The sequence below is a fragment of the Eptesicus fuscus genome, chromosome 6 (genome assembly GCF_027574615.1).
Source record: "Eptesicus fuscus isolate TK198812 chromosome 6, DD_ASM_mEF_20220401, whole genome shotgun sequence".
In the NCBI taxonomy this organism is placed as follows: domain Eukaryota; kingdom Metazoa; phylum Chordata; class Mammalia; order Chiroptera; family Vespertilionidae; genus Eptesicus; species Eptesicus fuscus.
The window spans coordinates 94532030-94548240 of NC_072478.1; the positions used below are offsets into that span (position 1 = coordinate 94532030).

General features: G+C 49.4%; 1 protein-coding gene across 1 annotated transcript in view; it reads left to right on the forward strand.

Annotated features, from left to right (window-relative positions):
• Nucleotides 1–553: 553 nt before the first annotated feature.
• ADRA1B (adrenoceptor alpha 1B) overlaps nucleotides 554–16211 on the forward strand; it is a 51946-nt gene continuing 36288 nt past the window's right edge. Inside the window, exon 1 of the mRNA XM_054718110.1 lies at nucleotides 554–1755. Within this exon, the coding sequence (XP_054574085.1) occupies nucleotides 807–1755 (949 nt within the window). The 5' untranslated portion in view covers nucleotides 554–806. The remainder of the gene's footprint in view (nucleotides 1756–16211) is intronic.

The following is a 16211-nucleotide window of genomic DNA, read 5'->3' on the forward strand; positions in this document are numbered from 1 at the left end:
GCATTCTTCCTCTTTTAGGTGCCACACAAGTTGCATATCCCGCTGATTCTGGGGGTTGACTCCAGACGCCATTCTATTAGAGGTAAGCACCCCCACCCCACTTTTTAAAATGAGGAGTAAATAGGAGGGAAAAGAACCTCGGCGTGCCACCTCGGGATGGGGCGTAGGGGAATTCCCACGCTCAAGTCGTTCTTTTTGCCCACCCCCTCATCCCCACCCCCACTCACGCACACCAGGCTTGCCGTGGGGTGGTGGGGGCACAGCTAGCTAACCAGGGTGGCGGCGTCGGGGCTGCGGGCGCCTTCGCTGGACCCGCATTGCCCCCTAGTGCCGCGCGGAGTCAGGGCGCCGGGCTCCCCCGCCTGATGTCACCAGCGTGCAGTCAGCCCAGAGGCGGCTCATTGAAAGCGGACCCTCCTCGGCGCTGGCTGGGCGGAGACGCTGCTGCCCGCAGACCCGCAGCGGGCGAGCCCGCCGGGAGCCCGGCGCCCCCCGCCCGCGCCCCTCCTCCCGCTGCTCTGCTCCCTGCTCCCTCGCGAGCCGGCCGGCGCGCCTGACGTGGACCATTAACTTGGAGCTGCCGCCTCTCCCCTCTCTCCTCCTCCCTCTGACAGGCACAGGCGAGCGAGAGCAGCGCGGTGCAGGAGACGCACTGCTGGCTGCTGGGGGAGATGCCTCCTCGCCAGGAGGGCACCTCTGGGAAGAAGCCCACCGCGGGGGAGGCAAAGTTTCAGGGCAGCTGAGGAGCCTTCCCCGCAGCCCTTCCAGCCCTGTCCACCCCCTGGCTATGGAGGGCGGACTCTAAGATGAATCCCGACCTGGACACCAGCCACAACACATCAGCACCTGCCCACTGGGGAGAGTTGAAAAATGCCAACTTCACTGGCCCCAACCAGACCTCCAACAACTCCAGACTGCCCCAGCTGGACATCACCAGGGCCATCTCCGTGGGCATGGTGCTGGGCGCCTTCATCATCTTTGCCATCGTAGGCAACATCTTAGTCATCTTGTCTGTGGCCTGCAACCGTCACCTGCGGACACCCACCAACTACTTCATCGTCAACCTGGCCATCGCCGACCTGCTGCTAAGCTTCACCGTGCTGCCCTTCTCGGCTGCCCTGGAGGTGCTGGGCTACTGGGTGCTGGGCCGGATCTTCTGTGACATCTGGGCCGCCGTGGACGTCCTGTGCTGCACGGCCTCCATCCTGAGCCTGTGCGCCATCTCCATCGATCGCTACATCGGCGTGCGCCATTCTCTGCAGTACCCCACGCTTGTCACCCGGAGGAAGGCCATCTTGGCGCTCCTCAGTGTCTGGGTCTTGTCCACAGTCATCTCCATCGGGCCTCTCCTTGGGTGGAAGGAGCCAGCACCCAACGATGACAAGGAATGCGGGGTCACCGAAGAACCCTTCTACGCCCTCTTCTCCTCGCTGGGCTCCTTCTACATCCCTCTGGCTGTCATTCTGGTCATGTACTGCCGGGTCTACATAGTTGCCAAGAGGACCACCAAGAACCTGGAGGCCGGAGTCATGAGGGAGATGTCCAACTCCAAGGAGCTGACCCTGAGGATCCACTCTAAGAACTTTCACGAGGACACTCTCAGCAGTACCAAGGCCAAGGGCCACAACCCCAGGAGTTCCATAGCTGTCAAACTTTTTAAGTTCTCCAGGGAAAAGAAAGCAGCCAAGACCTTGGGCATAGTGGTCGGGATGTTCATCTTGTGTTGGCTACCCTTCTTCATCGCTCTACCACTTGGTGAGTTGGGGGCTTGGTGGAGGGGCTGTGGGCATTTTCCGATCTTGGCTTTCTGATGAGCTTACTGTAAAGTTTTTTTTGTGTGTGGGAGGGCGGGAGGGGTTGGTGTGGTTTTTTTTTCAGTCTGTGAGTGTTTGGAGATTAGAGAATACTGTTTGTTCTGCAAAGGCTTTGCAGATTGGATAGCTGGCTAAGAACCAACTCAGGTGTTAGTGGAACACGCTAAGGTACTAGTCGCTTGAAATAGAGCCACAGGAGGAAAATCTGGTATGCGGAATAATTCATTCAGCAGCCTCAGTTTAATAATTAAAAAGGCCACTGGACTTGAACATCACACCAGCGTTATTTCAGTAGTAATCATGTGTCAGCTAAGGCAGCTTCACGAATGCAGCATACAAAGTAGTTTGTAGTTACCGCAGACGCGGCACTGGAGAGCAGGGAGGCAGCTCGTACACAGAAAGGCGGTTTTCATTCAGCATTTCCAGGGCTCTTTGCAGAGAGCCCCACGCTGCTCAAGAGCTTTGCAGAGGCTGCGTGTTCCCCCTCCTCCCTGCACGGCTTCATTATGAGTTAATAAGATCATTTTACAGTCACACAGCCCCAACTTGCCTTTAAGTTATCTAAAGCCTGAGATTTGAAAGAAAAGGAAGATGACCTGAAGATCACATATTCTCAGTCTTCACCCAAAAATGTTCCTAATTCTGGTGATTTATGAAATGACCAGAATTAAATTATAGTCGTCCCTCACCATTAGCTGACAGACACCAAATCCTGCTAGGATGAAACTGAGTCCTTCCCCTCCTATAAAAACATGTCCATCTTTGTGTGTGTGTGTGTGTGTGTGTGTGTGTGTGTGTGTGGTCCTACTGAGTTATTCAAAGACTACCTGACTGATTTCTTCTAAGGAAGAAGAGGTCTGGTTAAGAGGCAAACCTAGAGCATAGTGTGACATGCTATCCACATGGGCTGGGAAACACTTGTCCCCTCCTCTGAGGCACTGATCTGCTTTGATTTCTTCTCCTATCTCTGGGGGACGCTCCAGAAAAATGAATGGAGGGAGGCGATCACGGCAAAGTCATGTGCCGTGGTATCAGAAGACGTAGCAGCTGTTATATGACATGGACCACACATGCCTGCAGTCACACCAGAGGCTCAGTTAGAACCCTACACCACCAAATTACTCAAGTAACTACAATTCTGAAGACACGTTGCTTTAAGAAAAAGAGGCAAATGGAAAGAAAGCAAAATGATATCAGGAGTTTGCCTTTAAAAAAGATAAAGGAAAAAGGCTGTTTAACCTATTCTCCACGTTACCATTTCTAAAGCCCGGCTAATGCCGTCATGAGTGATTTCAGTGTTTTCAGTGGAAAGGGTTAAGCTCTGCCCGCCCCAACCCCGAGTGATCACATCCCACTGCAGAGAAGCTTTCTTTTCTTTCCCAAGGTCTCAAGGTCCTTTCGCAGGCTTGCCAGGTTAGAGTGGATGACGGTTCACACTGCATTGGGCCATTCAAAGCTCCTAGTTGTACGTGGAAGTGATTTGGCCACATGTCATTAGCTAAGTGACCTTGGGCAAAGACAGCTCTTCGGTGAGCCTCAGTTTCTTCATCTGCAAAATAGACCTGTTTACGATTTGCTCCATGGGGTTTGCACTAATGCATGGAAAGGATTTAATGCAGTGTCTGGTGCACAGCAAATGTTCAAGGAAAGTTAGCTGTTAGTACTACAAACCCAACCCAAGTCACCCCTCAGCTATAACTGTGTATTTCCTCCTTCTCTACTCATTTGCCAGTCCCCACACCTGTTACTAAAGGCTCAGAAGAGAACTGGGCCTTTCTGCTCCTGCCCACTGGCAGGCAGAGGCTATGACCAGAGTATCCTCAGGAAGGAGCAGGCCCCAGCAGGATCCAGGGATGGATCAAAGGGGCAGGTGCTCACAGTAGGCGGGCAAGGGAAACATCTCCAAATAGGTGAAGAGGCTGCCGGCATGTTGGAATGCTCTAGGAGTCAGGAGGAGTCTAGTTTTTCATGCATTGCTCTGAGGATCAGGAGCCATCTAGTTTTCATGTGAGCTTTGCCATCATGTGACCTTAGGATTGTTGCTTTACCTCTGTGGGCTTCAGAGCTCACTTTCAAAGAACCACAGCATTCTAGATCAAGGGCTCACAAACTTTAATAAGGATTAGAATCATCTGTGGAACCTGATAAAACATTCAGCTTCTTAGGCCTAACCCACAGACACTCTGACTCAGTAGATCAGATGGATCCCAGAAGTCCACGTGGTGATTCTGAAAAGGTGGCCCGCCAACCAGGCTTGGAGAGCCACTGCTGGGACCCTTGTCCAGCCTGCTGGAGGCCATGGTTTTACACAGTGTAAATAAAGCCTTGTCCTTCCCCAGCCACAGGGCGGTGCAGGATGATGTGGCTGCTCTCTGGGCCCTGCTCTTCAGGACCACCCTCGGTTTCTTCTCACTCCCACCCTCCCCACTTTCCCCCTTTCTGTTGATGCCTTTCTGGGACCTTATCTCCATAACAGCTTCCACACCACAGAAAGTGAGACGTTCTTGCCACCATGACGTTCTCAAAGCTCCTCTCTCCTGTCCTTGCCATGAAAACTTTCTGACCATCCATGCCATTATCTCCCAGAGATGTCCCAGTGAGCTGCCCCTGAACTGACCCCACCCACATCCTCTCCCCCAACCCCCTCGCCTTAGCAGATGAGGAATATGGACTCTAGGCTTTGGGTTTGAAAAGGTACACAAGAGTTTCAAATAGAGAAGGTGCTTAATTAACATGTTCTTAATAATTCAGCAAGAACATCCAAGCAAGCCCTAGATGTGGGTTTCTACTTTCTCTGAGTTCAAATAACACCCAAATAAAAGTAGCATGATGTAGAACAATAACTCCTTTGGAATCTGAAGAAGGTTCCAAACTCTAAATTTTCCATGAAAGGCTTTCTACTCATAAGGAGAGAAAGCAGATCTGAGAAGACAGTGGTTGGCAAACACAAGTGCAGGTAGGAGTAACTTCCAATTGGCAATAGGGGCCTGGATGGCAGGAGATTTCCATAGCTGTGTTTGTCTTCTCCGTGGGAGAGGAGGGTTGGTATTCCTCTTGGGAAAGAGGGAAAATAGCCATGCCCCCTGCAGGATCCTAGTTAGGAGCCCCATTTGTTTACCTTCCTCCCTTATTTTTATTTTTGGAAGCAGGGTTGGGCTGCCTCTCATCTCCTGTGGAGCCCTCCCCACCTGTAACACCCTCTCTACCTCCTCCCCACCCTTTTCCTGTGGCCTCAGACCAAGTAGGGCCAGGGACCAGCTCTCACTTACTCTGGAGCAGGGATGGACTCCACCAAACAAGGACCTCTTTATTTGGTCCCTGGAATCAGGCCATGGAGAGACAGGAAATAATTGGAATATAATAGAGCAGCATTTCTACCCATTTGGGTCATGTACAAGATGTCCAAGGAATCTTCACCTGCCCAGTATTATAATGAAGGTCAGCTCCCACCTGCCTGGGGAAGGCCTGGTCAGGGTCTTAAGAAGTGGCTGGGCTATTGAGGGAAGTGCAATGCATTGGAGGAAGGATGGGATGGGGAGGGGGTAGCAGGAAGTGCTGAGCAGCCAACTAGTAGCTGGGTTTAGTGTGTTGTTTAGAAAACACTGGAACCTTGCCTTGCTCCAAATCTTTCTTCCATCTTTTAAAATGCTGAAAGGCCCCAGGAAGCCCTTATTGAACTAACTGCTTTCCCCTTCAAATAAATGAAGGTCTATTTCAAAGAAGCAGTTGTGTTCTCTATAGTACTGGAACCAAATAGGAATTCCTCTCGCCATTGATTTGTTTCTCCAGTCCTCTCATTCCAAGTGGGGCTGATGACTCCCCACCTCCCACAGGAGCATAAGGGAGGGTGGGGGTCTCAAAGATGACTCAGGACAAAGCCACCCCCACAAACACAACTAATCCTCCAACTCAGAGGTTTCAAAACACACGGATTTGCGTTGCTCACAAGGAAAGCAGTTGATTTGAGTTAGGAGAAATTTTCACATACAGGGAATCCTTCCTGCAAGAGGGAAATCCGACAGAAGGAAAATACATTCGACCATTAATGAAATCATTAATAAAGACTTTCTAAAGCACATACTAGGTACCAAACACTATGTTAATTGCTGGGTTGTTGGGCCAAAAATGAACATGGCTCCTGCAGGAGGATTACAGCCTAGTGACATCATACTAACATGGAACACATCTTATAAGCCAGACATTCTGCTAGGCCCTCAACAAACATTATCTCATTAATCCTGATAGGGGAGAGTAATTGCTCCCTCTCTATAGAGGAACATACTGGAGCTCAGAGAGGTTAGTCTTCCTGCTCGGGGTCACACAGCAAGTAACTGATGTGCCAAGAGTTGAATCCAGGTCTGTCAGAGCAGGCACATACCTGTCCCACTGCACCCAGGAGATGTCTGGCCTTTCTGCTTTGTGGTTCCAACCTACTCTCATAGCAATTGGTCTCCAGGAAACCCAGAGCCACCTGTCAAGAGTGGGTTATTATACTTCTGTTACAAAGTCCTACCTTTCTCCCACTCTTCCCTCACTCCTGAAAAAGGATGCACCCATAAAATGTCAGGGAAGTTCATCCAACATTCTAGAATATCTATCTAGATCTTCTGCACACCTCTTGCACTGTATAGGATGTAAGTGTTTCAAGGATGGGCCTTTCATCACCCAGCCCAAAGGAAAAAGTGGGGCCTGGTCCTTCCTCTAGGCCCTAGAGTCTAGGGTTCTAGCTCTACATATTTAATCATTCATTCATTCATTCATTTCACTGAATAAGTATGTATTTTTTGCATGCCCACTATTGTGTTAAGTGACTTGAAGAAAGGGAGTGAGATGCTATTAGAAGTCTATAATGAGAATCAGTATATCATAGGTGTCCCTGAGTGACATTTAGGGAGAATCCTGGACAGTTTGGAGGAGCTAATTCAGTGAAGGCGGGCAGGTAGAAGGAGAGGAGTGTAGGCAGAAGGAAGGACACACCTGTAATTCCTGAGGTAAGAGTTGTAGGAAACTAACAGAGCCCGGAGAATGGAGGGGAGGCGGGTGCAATTGGAGGCTGGAAATGTGGGCAGAAGCCAGGTCATGCAGGAACTTTTAAGCCCCATAAAAACTTCAGATTTTATCTTAAGTTGCATTGGCCACTACTGAAGGATTTAAAGCAGACAAGAGATAGAATCTGAATTATGTCTTTAAAAAGACAACTCGAGCCAGCATGTAGAACACAGACCAGAGGCAGAGCAGTTAGGGGGCCACGATACCAGAGAGAGCTGGTGGTGACTTAGACCAAGCTGGTGCTGTGGAAATGGAGAGAAGTAGGCAGTTCAAAGACTTGGGGGTGGGTTAGTTATGATATAGGAGGGTTTGTGAGAGCAAGAAATGTGTCTGGAATAACATTGAGGTTTCCGGATGATGGAGGTAACATTTGTTGAGATGGGGAAGATCGGAAGGGGGGTGGTGGGGTGAAACACACAGCCAAGAGAATTCCTCCCAGGATCCTCTTCGGACCCCATTCATGAGGGCCCATAAGACACCATACTAGGAATGATCTGCCAGACACACTTATGGGTTGAGTGGTCAGAGTGTCCCAACCCAAAAGCCAGAGAGTCATGATCAACAGGTAACTTAGCTGCTCATCAGAAACGTCAGGCAAAAGGGGCTGCTTTTAAAAGTAAAGTTTCTTGGACCACCATCTGCAGACCTATCGTATCAGAATCTCTCCTGATGGGCCTGAGAATCTTGATTTTTAACAAGTTCCTGCAGGTGAATCTTATGTAGCCAGCATAGATAACATCGGTCTCCTCCCCTCCCCCATGCCTGGAATCAGCACCCATGGTGGACCAGAAAACTTGATTAAGCTCCCCTGGTACAGCCAGAAGCATCTTAATCCTGCCCAGACCCTTGGACTAGTCCACATGGTGGAAGGCAGGAAGGCTGACAGGAGGGAAAGTGAATTCTTTAACCAAAGCCTCCTTGGAGAAGGGGAGGAAAATGAGCACTGTGGAAGCAGCATCGTCAGTGTAGCGGGTGCTCTATGCTTACAACCCCTCTACAGAGCAACATCCCTGTGTTTATAGGCAAGGGAACAAGAGTTCAGAGAGGTTTGGTAACTTGCCCAAGGTCACACAGCTAGTAAATGGTAAAGTCTACCAGACTCCACAGTTGGCACTTAATAAACAGTCATTATATCATTCCTTTTGTAATCACAGTGCTTCCCAAGCATTTGTCTGAGGTCTGGGCCCATGGGTGATAAAATTTTTGCTGCTCATGATGAAACGAGAAAAAAAAATTATAAAAATTCTGTGTTTTTCCAAATGTATTCAGTATAAAATGACTGTTCTTTTATTCTATTTTGGGGCACTGAAATAGCATTTTTTTAATGGAACCATTATGTTTTTTTTAGAAAGGATGGTAATAAGCGGTGATGATAGTCATTTTGTGTGTGTTTGTTTAATGCCTTACTTGCAAAACAAAAAGTTGGTAACTCTATGTCCCCTCCAAAAAATACATTTTGAATTTTTACTATGAGTCTCCTAAAGTCCTGGAAAACACTATAGTGGTTGGACACAACGAATATTTGTGGGAAGAAGCAAGGGGCAGGATAGAAAGAAGAAAAGAAAGGAGAGAATGGATGAATCTTAGCCTTAGCTTTGCCGTGAGGTTCAGAGGACTGGGGCAGAGGGTGGGGAGGGGGGAGGTGATGTAAAGGGCATGCCTGTCAGGTACAACAGGATGAGGGGCCATTTGTGGAGACATCCAGTCCTGCTGGAGCAAAACAGGCCACAGCCATGCCAGCGGGTTGTGTGTAGCTGCGGTGACATCACAGATGGGCCTATTAAGATCTGTAATGCAGGAGAGGCCTTTACCTGAGCATGTGCGTGGCTCATAAAAATAACTGATGGCCTCCAGGCCACATTGGGAAATTGCTTTCTGCCTTTTCTGCAGGGGGTTTCCACAGCCACTGTGCTCCCGACCACGTCTGATAATAATAACACTAACAGTTACCATTTATTAGGTCAGCCGCGTGCCAGGCTCATTGTGCTACACCAGGCAGGGGTGCTCTCTGTGCATTCTCTCACTTGCTCTTCCCCAGAGGCCTATGAAGGGGCACTATTATTGTCCCCATTTTATAGATGAGGAAGCTGACACTCAGAGAGACTGAGGGATTTGCCTCAGGCTACCCAGCTGATTAGTGACACAGAACCTGGATTGTCTAGGTCACCAGGTAATGTTAACAGTTCATCACTAGGGATACCCTAGGGGTTAGGGCTCTGAGCCCCTTTATGGAACCCCATGAAGGAACTGGGGAAACCAGAGCCTACTCTGAGAAGGAGGAAAAGAAGGGTAAGGAGCTGCCTATGGTTCAGCCACCAAGAGGCACAGTATCCTGGTGAGAACCCAGAGAATATAAAAATAACTGAGTCTTCCTTCCCCTAGCAAGAGAAATCAAATTTTCTCTTTTATTGTGGACTAGAGGCCCAGTTCATGAAATTTGTACACTGTGGGGGGGGGGGGGGTGTCCCTTAGCCCGGCCTATGCCCTCTCACAGTCCGGGACCCCTCACTCCTTACCGCTGCCTGCTCTCTGTTCCTTACCACTTGGCACACTGCTCCTTAGCGCTGCCGTGGAGGCGGGAGAGGCTCCCGCCACCACCCCTGCACTCGCCAGCCGTGAGCCCGGCTTCTGGCTGAGCGGCACTTCCCCTGTGGGAGTGCACTGACCACCAGGGGGCAGCTCTTGCATTGAGCGTCTGCCCCCCTGGTGGTCAGTGCACATCAGAGCAACAGGTCATTCTGGTCGTTCCACCATAATGGTTGCTAAGGCTTTTATTATATAGACTAGAGGCCTGGTGGGTACGGTCCCTAGGCCTAGCCTGCGATCAGGGCCATCTCGCTGCCACCCACCCCAGTTCCCCATTTGCCATCTGGCGATGGGAGCCGGACGGCTGGGGAAAGAGACCAAGAGGAGGTCAGTGCACCTCATAGTGACTAGTGGAGCAGTCGTTCTGGTCGTTTTGCCGTTATGGTCACTGGACTTTTATTATATAGGATACTCCAGACTTTCTTCAGCTTCACTACTTATTAATAATGTCACATAACATTTTTAAGATTTTTATGAAATTTGGGGAAACATCAAATTTGGAAGACTTTTTTGCAGTTTAATTTCTGGCTGCATACATTTCACCTCCGTCATCCACATTCGTGCGGTCCCAGCACCACAGGACTCTCCTATGAGGGACCAGTCTTTAGTCTGACCACTCGATGCCACAAGGCCGGGTGAATCGGCATCATGGACAAGAGAGTATTTCTAGAAGCTGTTTGTCCACTATCCCCTAACTTTGGCTCATGATAACCTAGTTATACAGAAAGAAAAAGTTGCAAACCACATACGTGTATTCAACAGAACCCAGATAAAATGAACCTTAACTCTCAGCTAGTTCCCCCAAATGCCCATAGCTCCTATATTAACACCCACATGAGGGGAAATCTGGCAGAGGAGGGTCAGAATGGAAGTAAGACAGTGGTCCTAATAATTGCAGGTAATAGATCTTAATTTTGAAAACTATACAAAATCATACAATCATGAGAAACTATGATGGGTTCCCTCCCAGGGCCTTGGAGGACCCCATGAAGAGAGGGGGTCTGAGGCTCAGTAGGTCCCCTCGTCCACACCCAAACACCACAGGGATGGCTCTCTCTGGCAACCTCATGTCTGATGCACTTCACTGTCTGCTCTCCAAACTGTGACCTTCTCATAAGCAGTGACCACATTTTTCCTCACTGCCTAACCCTGGTCACCAAAGCTAAAGGAATGAGTGAATGCACAGCACTGTGAGTTTGGCAGAATTAAGAGCATACTCTAACTCCAATAGAATTATTTGCATTTCACAAATACAGCTTGTATTTTCCTTCCCCGGTGCCTTTGTTCAGACTGTTCCCTCTGCCAGGAATGCTCCATCTGTACCCTCTGAAGATCCCAATCCTGCCTACCTGTAAACCCCCAGTTCTGTGGACACCTCTCTCATGGTCTTTCCTGGCTCCTACTCCCTTTCTAGGCAGTGATCACTCCTTTTATACCCTATGGTACTCGCCACATTTGTTCATGGGGACCAGGACTGATGTGCACACCTTTAACAGAGTTACCTGGCTGCAAACCTTTGGAGGGCAGAGTCTAGGTTTGACACATCTTCTTGTCCCCCCAGCCCAGAGATGTGTATCTAGGTGACTCTTGGTGAATATGGCACTTGAATAAAGAAAATGGCACTTGAATAAGTTAGTGTGTACCCAACTTTTTTTTTAATTTCTTTATTGATTAGGTATTACATATGTGTCCTTATTCCCCCATTACCCCTCACCCCCCATTCATGCCCCCACCCCCCTGTTGTCTGTGTCCATTGATTAGGCTTATATGCATACATATAAGTCCTTTGGTTGATCTCTCCCCCTTACCCCCACCATCCCCTACCTTCCCTGAGGTTTGATGTTCTGATTGATGTTTCTCTGTCTCTGGATCTGATTTTGTTCATCAGTTTATGTTGTTCATTATATTCCACAAATGAGTGAGATCATGTGATATTTATCTTTCTCTGCCTGGCTTATTTCACTTAGCATAATGCTCTCCATCTCCATCCATGTTATTGCAAATGGTAAGAACTCCTTCTTTTTTACCGCAGCGTAGTATTCCATTGTGTAGATGTACCACAGTTTTTTAATCCACTCATCTGCTGTTTCCAAATCTTAGCTATGGTGAATTGTGCTGCTATGAACATAGGTGTACCCAACTTTTGAACATCCCAGCAGCCCATCAGATAGATATCAGTGTTACTGCCATGTTTTAAAGGAAATGGGCTCAGAGGGGGTAAGTGACTTGTCCCATGCCTTGAAACCACCAGCAGCCCATTGAAAGGAGCCTGAGATGGGGGAGAGAGGGAACCGGGCACTCACAGCTGCCACAATCCAGAGAATGAAATGAACATCAATTTAAGGAGAAAGGATGTATGGGTTTTTGTGGGAAATAGGAGTTATTGTAAATGCTAGTTTGACGTTTTTAAATCTTCAGTTAATTTACCTGGTTACCCTGGGATCTGAATCCGTGTTGGCTGACCCTATATACTTAGCGAACGAGTAAATGAAGGAATGGATCCATTTCAGCACGAGGCAAATGGTGTGATCGGAATGATGAGCATCTCAGGAATGTAGGGGGGACGGAAAGGAGGGGGACTACACAAGAATTAGGGGGAGGAAAAGGAAGCGAGGTGTGTCTTAATGACTTATAAGGCTGGAATGGCTGTAGGGGGAGGGCATCTCACCCTGTCCATCACCCTCCCTCCTGGCATGACGGAGCATGAGTCAGGGCACAGTCCATACTGGTAGGCTAGTGTTCTTAGACCTCTGTCAACAGCCCACTCGTGACCACACCTACCCACGGCACATCGGAGCCCCCTTTGAACACTCAAGTGCTCCTCTCTGGTGTGAGTACACAAATTGTGCTATAAAAGTTGCACCAATAAACAGTTCAGGCCAAAATGTTCAGAAACAGAATGTCCTAGCACATGCGAGTGGACCATTCCTCACCGAGCCCCGTTTAACTTTTTTCATAATATAGGCCCTCGGTGACTTGTTCCCCTGAATTTGGGATGCATGTGGGTCTTGGCCTTGTATGCTTTTTGAAATTCCTTAAAATAGAGTTTCCTGTCAGGCAAACATGCATCGCTTAGAGGCTGAGCTCAGCACCCTGGCCCAGCCCCAGAAGGAGGTTAACACGGGACCAAGGACAAGCCGGGCTCACCGTCATTCACAGGCATGGGCCCCAGGCATCATAGCACCAGCACAGGGCTGGGCAGGGATCCAGGGAGACAGCTGGTAGGGGGCTGGGGGGGAGGTTCCACTAATTGTAACAAAAAATATTATACCTCCAACTTCTATATTCAGGCCATAAATTGCCCCTGGCATCGAGAGAAAGTGGTAGGGCCCCTCTTTCTGCTTGCAGGTACACCCTCACCATGTCCATTTGGAACTTCTTGTCCCCAACCCTTCGGAATTGATCTTAACAAAGGGTTCCATGAGCCCCTTTGGCAATCTGGTGAAGCCCCTTTGCACAACAGACATAAAATACAAGGCATAGGACTTCAAAGAAAACCAATTAGGTGGAACTAGTTATTATGATGTTGCAAAGGCAAATTTATTATAGAGTGAAACAGTGTTCTTCATTACTAACATATTAAGTAAACAGAGATCTAGTAGCAAGTCAAATAAATAACTTCTACAGTTTTGAAGTAGTGAAAGTGGAAATATTTCAAGATACCTGCAAAAAAAGTAATGTGGTATCATAAATCTGATTTATATTGGTGAAAAATTCTGCTAATTCTACTATGGCTTATAGCCTACATTCTTATTGAAGAAAATGCTCACTTTCCGCCAAAGGTTAGTTTTGGGGTGTGTTTTTTAAGGTAATTTTTCCCATCCAAGTTTAAGGATCCCCAGAATAAGAACCCGGCCTCCAACATTATGAAGCTGTGCTTCAGGCAGTGAGGTTTTCTTTCTTTCTTCCTTTCTTTCTTTCTTTCTTTCTTTTTTCAAAAATACAGTCTTTGGACCACAGGGAACTTGGACTATGCCATCGTACTTTGCAACTGTTTTGCATGACTGCTTGTGGGGATTTTACTTTCTTTATTAAAAATAATGCATAGATTTATTTAAATCAGAAAGAAAAAGAAAGCAATGAAAACAATTCTTCTGCCCTCCCAAGACCCTGGTCCACTGCCATTCTGCATCTGTTTTTTCTCCAGAAACAAACACTGTTACTAGATTACTTGTGTGTGCTTCCAGAAACATTCTATTTACGTGTTGGTAAACATACACATGCAAGTATGTGTATATATTTGAGTGTGTATGTGTATGGAATATGTGTATTTCCACCCTGTTTATTTTTACAAATGGGATTTTATAAGCATGACAGTGAAGGTTACATTTTATACTCAACAGCATATCTTGGACATCATTGTCAGAATGTTTAGAGTTACTGCTTTCCTGTTTGTGGCTGTATAGTAATTCACTTTATGGAGTATTCTATTTTACTTACCAATTTCCCAATTCATTGGCACTTGGACTACTTTTAACCTTTTACTACTATAAGCAAAGTCTGTGCCCACGTATTCAGGATAAATTCATAAAAGTGGAAGCACTGGGGCAAGAAATATTTGATATTTTAGGGTTAGCCTAATTATGTTCAATTTTACTAAATAAGAAATTTAAAATATTGTAAAATGTAAAGTGGTATTAAAACACACAGGTTAGATCTGTGTCTACTAAACTATCATTTAGAAGGATTATTCAAAAATACAACTAGAGGTCAGAACGGACATCGTCCAGAACCACAGGAGAGCTGGCGGACTGAAATACCCACAGCTGGGGGGAAGGAGAAGGCCACGGGGACAGTCGGGGAAGCCGTAAAAGCCTGAGGTATGGAGAAACGGGCGGAGACACGAGCACACGCGCCTGCGGGGAGGATGGAACCGGAGAGGAGGGGGCGGCTGATGACCTGGCCGGAGTTCACTGGCAGGAAGGAGATAAAGGCCCCGGAGTGCGCTGAGCACCGGCTCCGAATGCACTGAACCCCACTCCGGGCAAAACCCTGGGAAACTCACTCACTTTCGCAACTCCGCCGCCCCCGTAGGCCGCCCGGCCCGGGACGCTGGGGACGCCGCCGCAGCGGCGGCGCCCGGAGCCCGGCGGCCTCCCAGCACCCGTCCCCGCCGCGCAGCCCCCGCGCGCCTGGTGCCGCGGGCCACGCACCCCGCACACCGGACGGAGGCCCGGGCGCCCTCTCCGTGCACCTCCTGGCGGCGCTAGACTTCAGTAGAGTTGACTGAATTCAAGGGATTAAGAAGTATAAATTGGGGGGACGCCGCGGCGGCGACGTCCGGAACGCGGCGATGGCGGTGCCTGGAGCTCGGCGGCCACCCAGCACCCGTCCCAGCCGCGCGGCCCTCGCGCGCCTGGTTCCGCGGGACGCGCGCACCGCGCACCGGACGGAGGCCCGGGCGCCCTTTCCGTGCACCTCCCGGCGGCGCTAGACTTCAGTAGAGTTGACTGAAATGAAGGGATTAAGAGGTACGGATTGAGAAGTTTGAAAAAGATGGCGGCGGAGGTTAGGGGCTGTTCTGTTGCCTCGCACCCAGCGAAATCGGAGGGGATGAGGTGTGGAGGTGCGTGGGTCTGGCTGGTGGCGGGGGAGAGGGGCTTTTGTTCCAAACCCAGGGGAGATTGGCTCTCCATCACCCTGAAACCCATCTTCTGGCGAACCCCGGGAGACCCAGATGCCTGCGGGGAGAGGCGGGACTCTTGCGGAGGTGCGCCCAGCAATCAGTGTTTGCTGCGCTGGAGTGCAGAACGAGGGGACTTGGATACGTGGAAGGCAGAGGGACCAGACTCACAGCCATCTTGGCTCGCCGCACCATGGCCTGTGGGCGCCCTGAGACCCCGCCCCGCCCTGGGACCCGCCCCGCACGTTTTGAAGACCTGCCCCGCAAGTCTCGCAGGCACACCTGCGCCCCAAGCAACGGCTTATGCATGTGGGTGGCCTGCCCTCTGGCAGCGGACCAGATGATCTGCTGTTCTAGTCGGACTGCTCCAGGGCCACTCAGACAGGAGGAAGAAACTACAGTTTTTGCTGTAATCCTTGCTGAGTGCCTAAGGCAATAGCTGATCTACACCCCATTGGAGACCCAGAAACGAGGGCATCTAGTGGTCTGTAGGAGATGACACCAGATTTCAACCACGTGCATAAGGGACACATTCAACGGGAATATTCAGTGAGCGCCAAAGCTTTGCTGCACCAAGACCCGGCCCATAAACGTGTCTCCTACACAGCAACTCTTCCTTTATAGACAAAGAGAGCCCCCCCAGTGACACCAACAACAATCAAGACTTAACTATACAAAGGAGGACCAAGATGGAGGCATAGGGCGGAAGCCTGATTGTTGCCTACCACAACAACTTTGAGACTACGACAAGAGAGCAGAGCAGACACCATCCAAGACCACCATAGGGCTGGCTGAGTAGATGCTCTACAACTAGAATAAAAGAGGGGTAAGTGGGATGATGCTGATGCCGGTGACCCAAAGACCACACTTTAAGAACTACGGCTCAGGCGACACAAAAGAACTATGGCTCAGGCGATACAACAGCGGCCTGGAACATGCTCGGCGCAGTTCCCCCGGCGGTCTCCGGCTGAGGGGACGGCTCCACTGGCAGCCAAGCACGGACAGACGAACCCCTATGAGACATGGGGTGGGAGACTCCGCGCTTGCTGACCTCTGAGTCCGTCAAGAATCTCAACGCCTCGGAAGCGGCCAGGTGCACATGCTCGGCGACCGGCCACCGATGCAGACCCAAGGGCCGA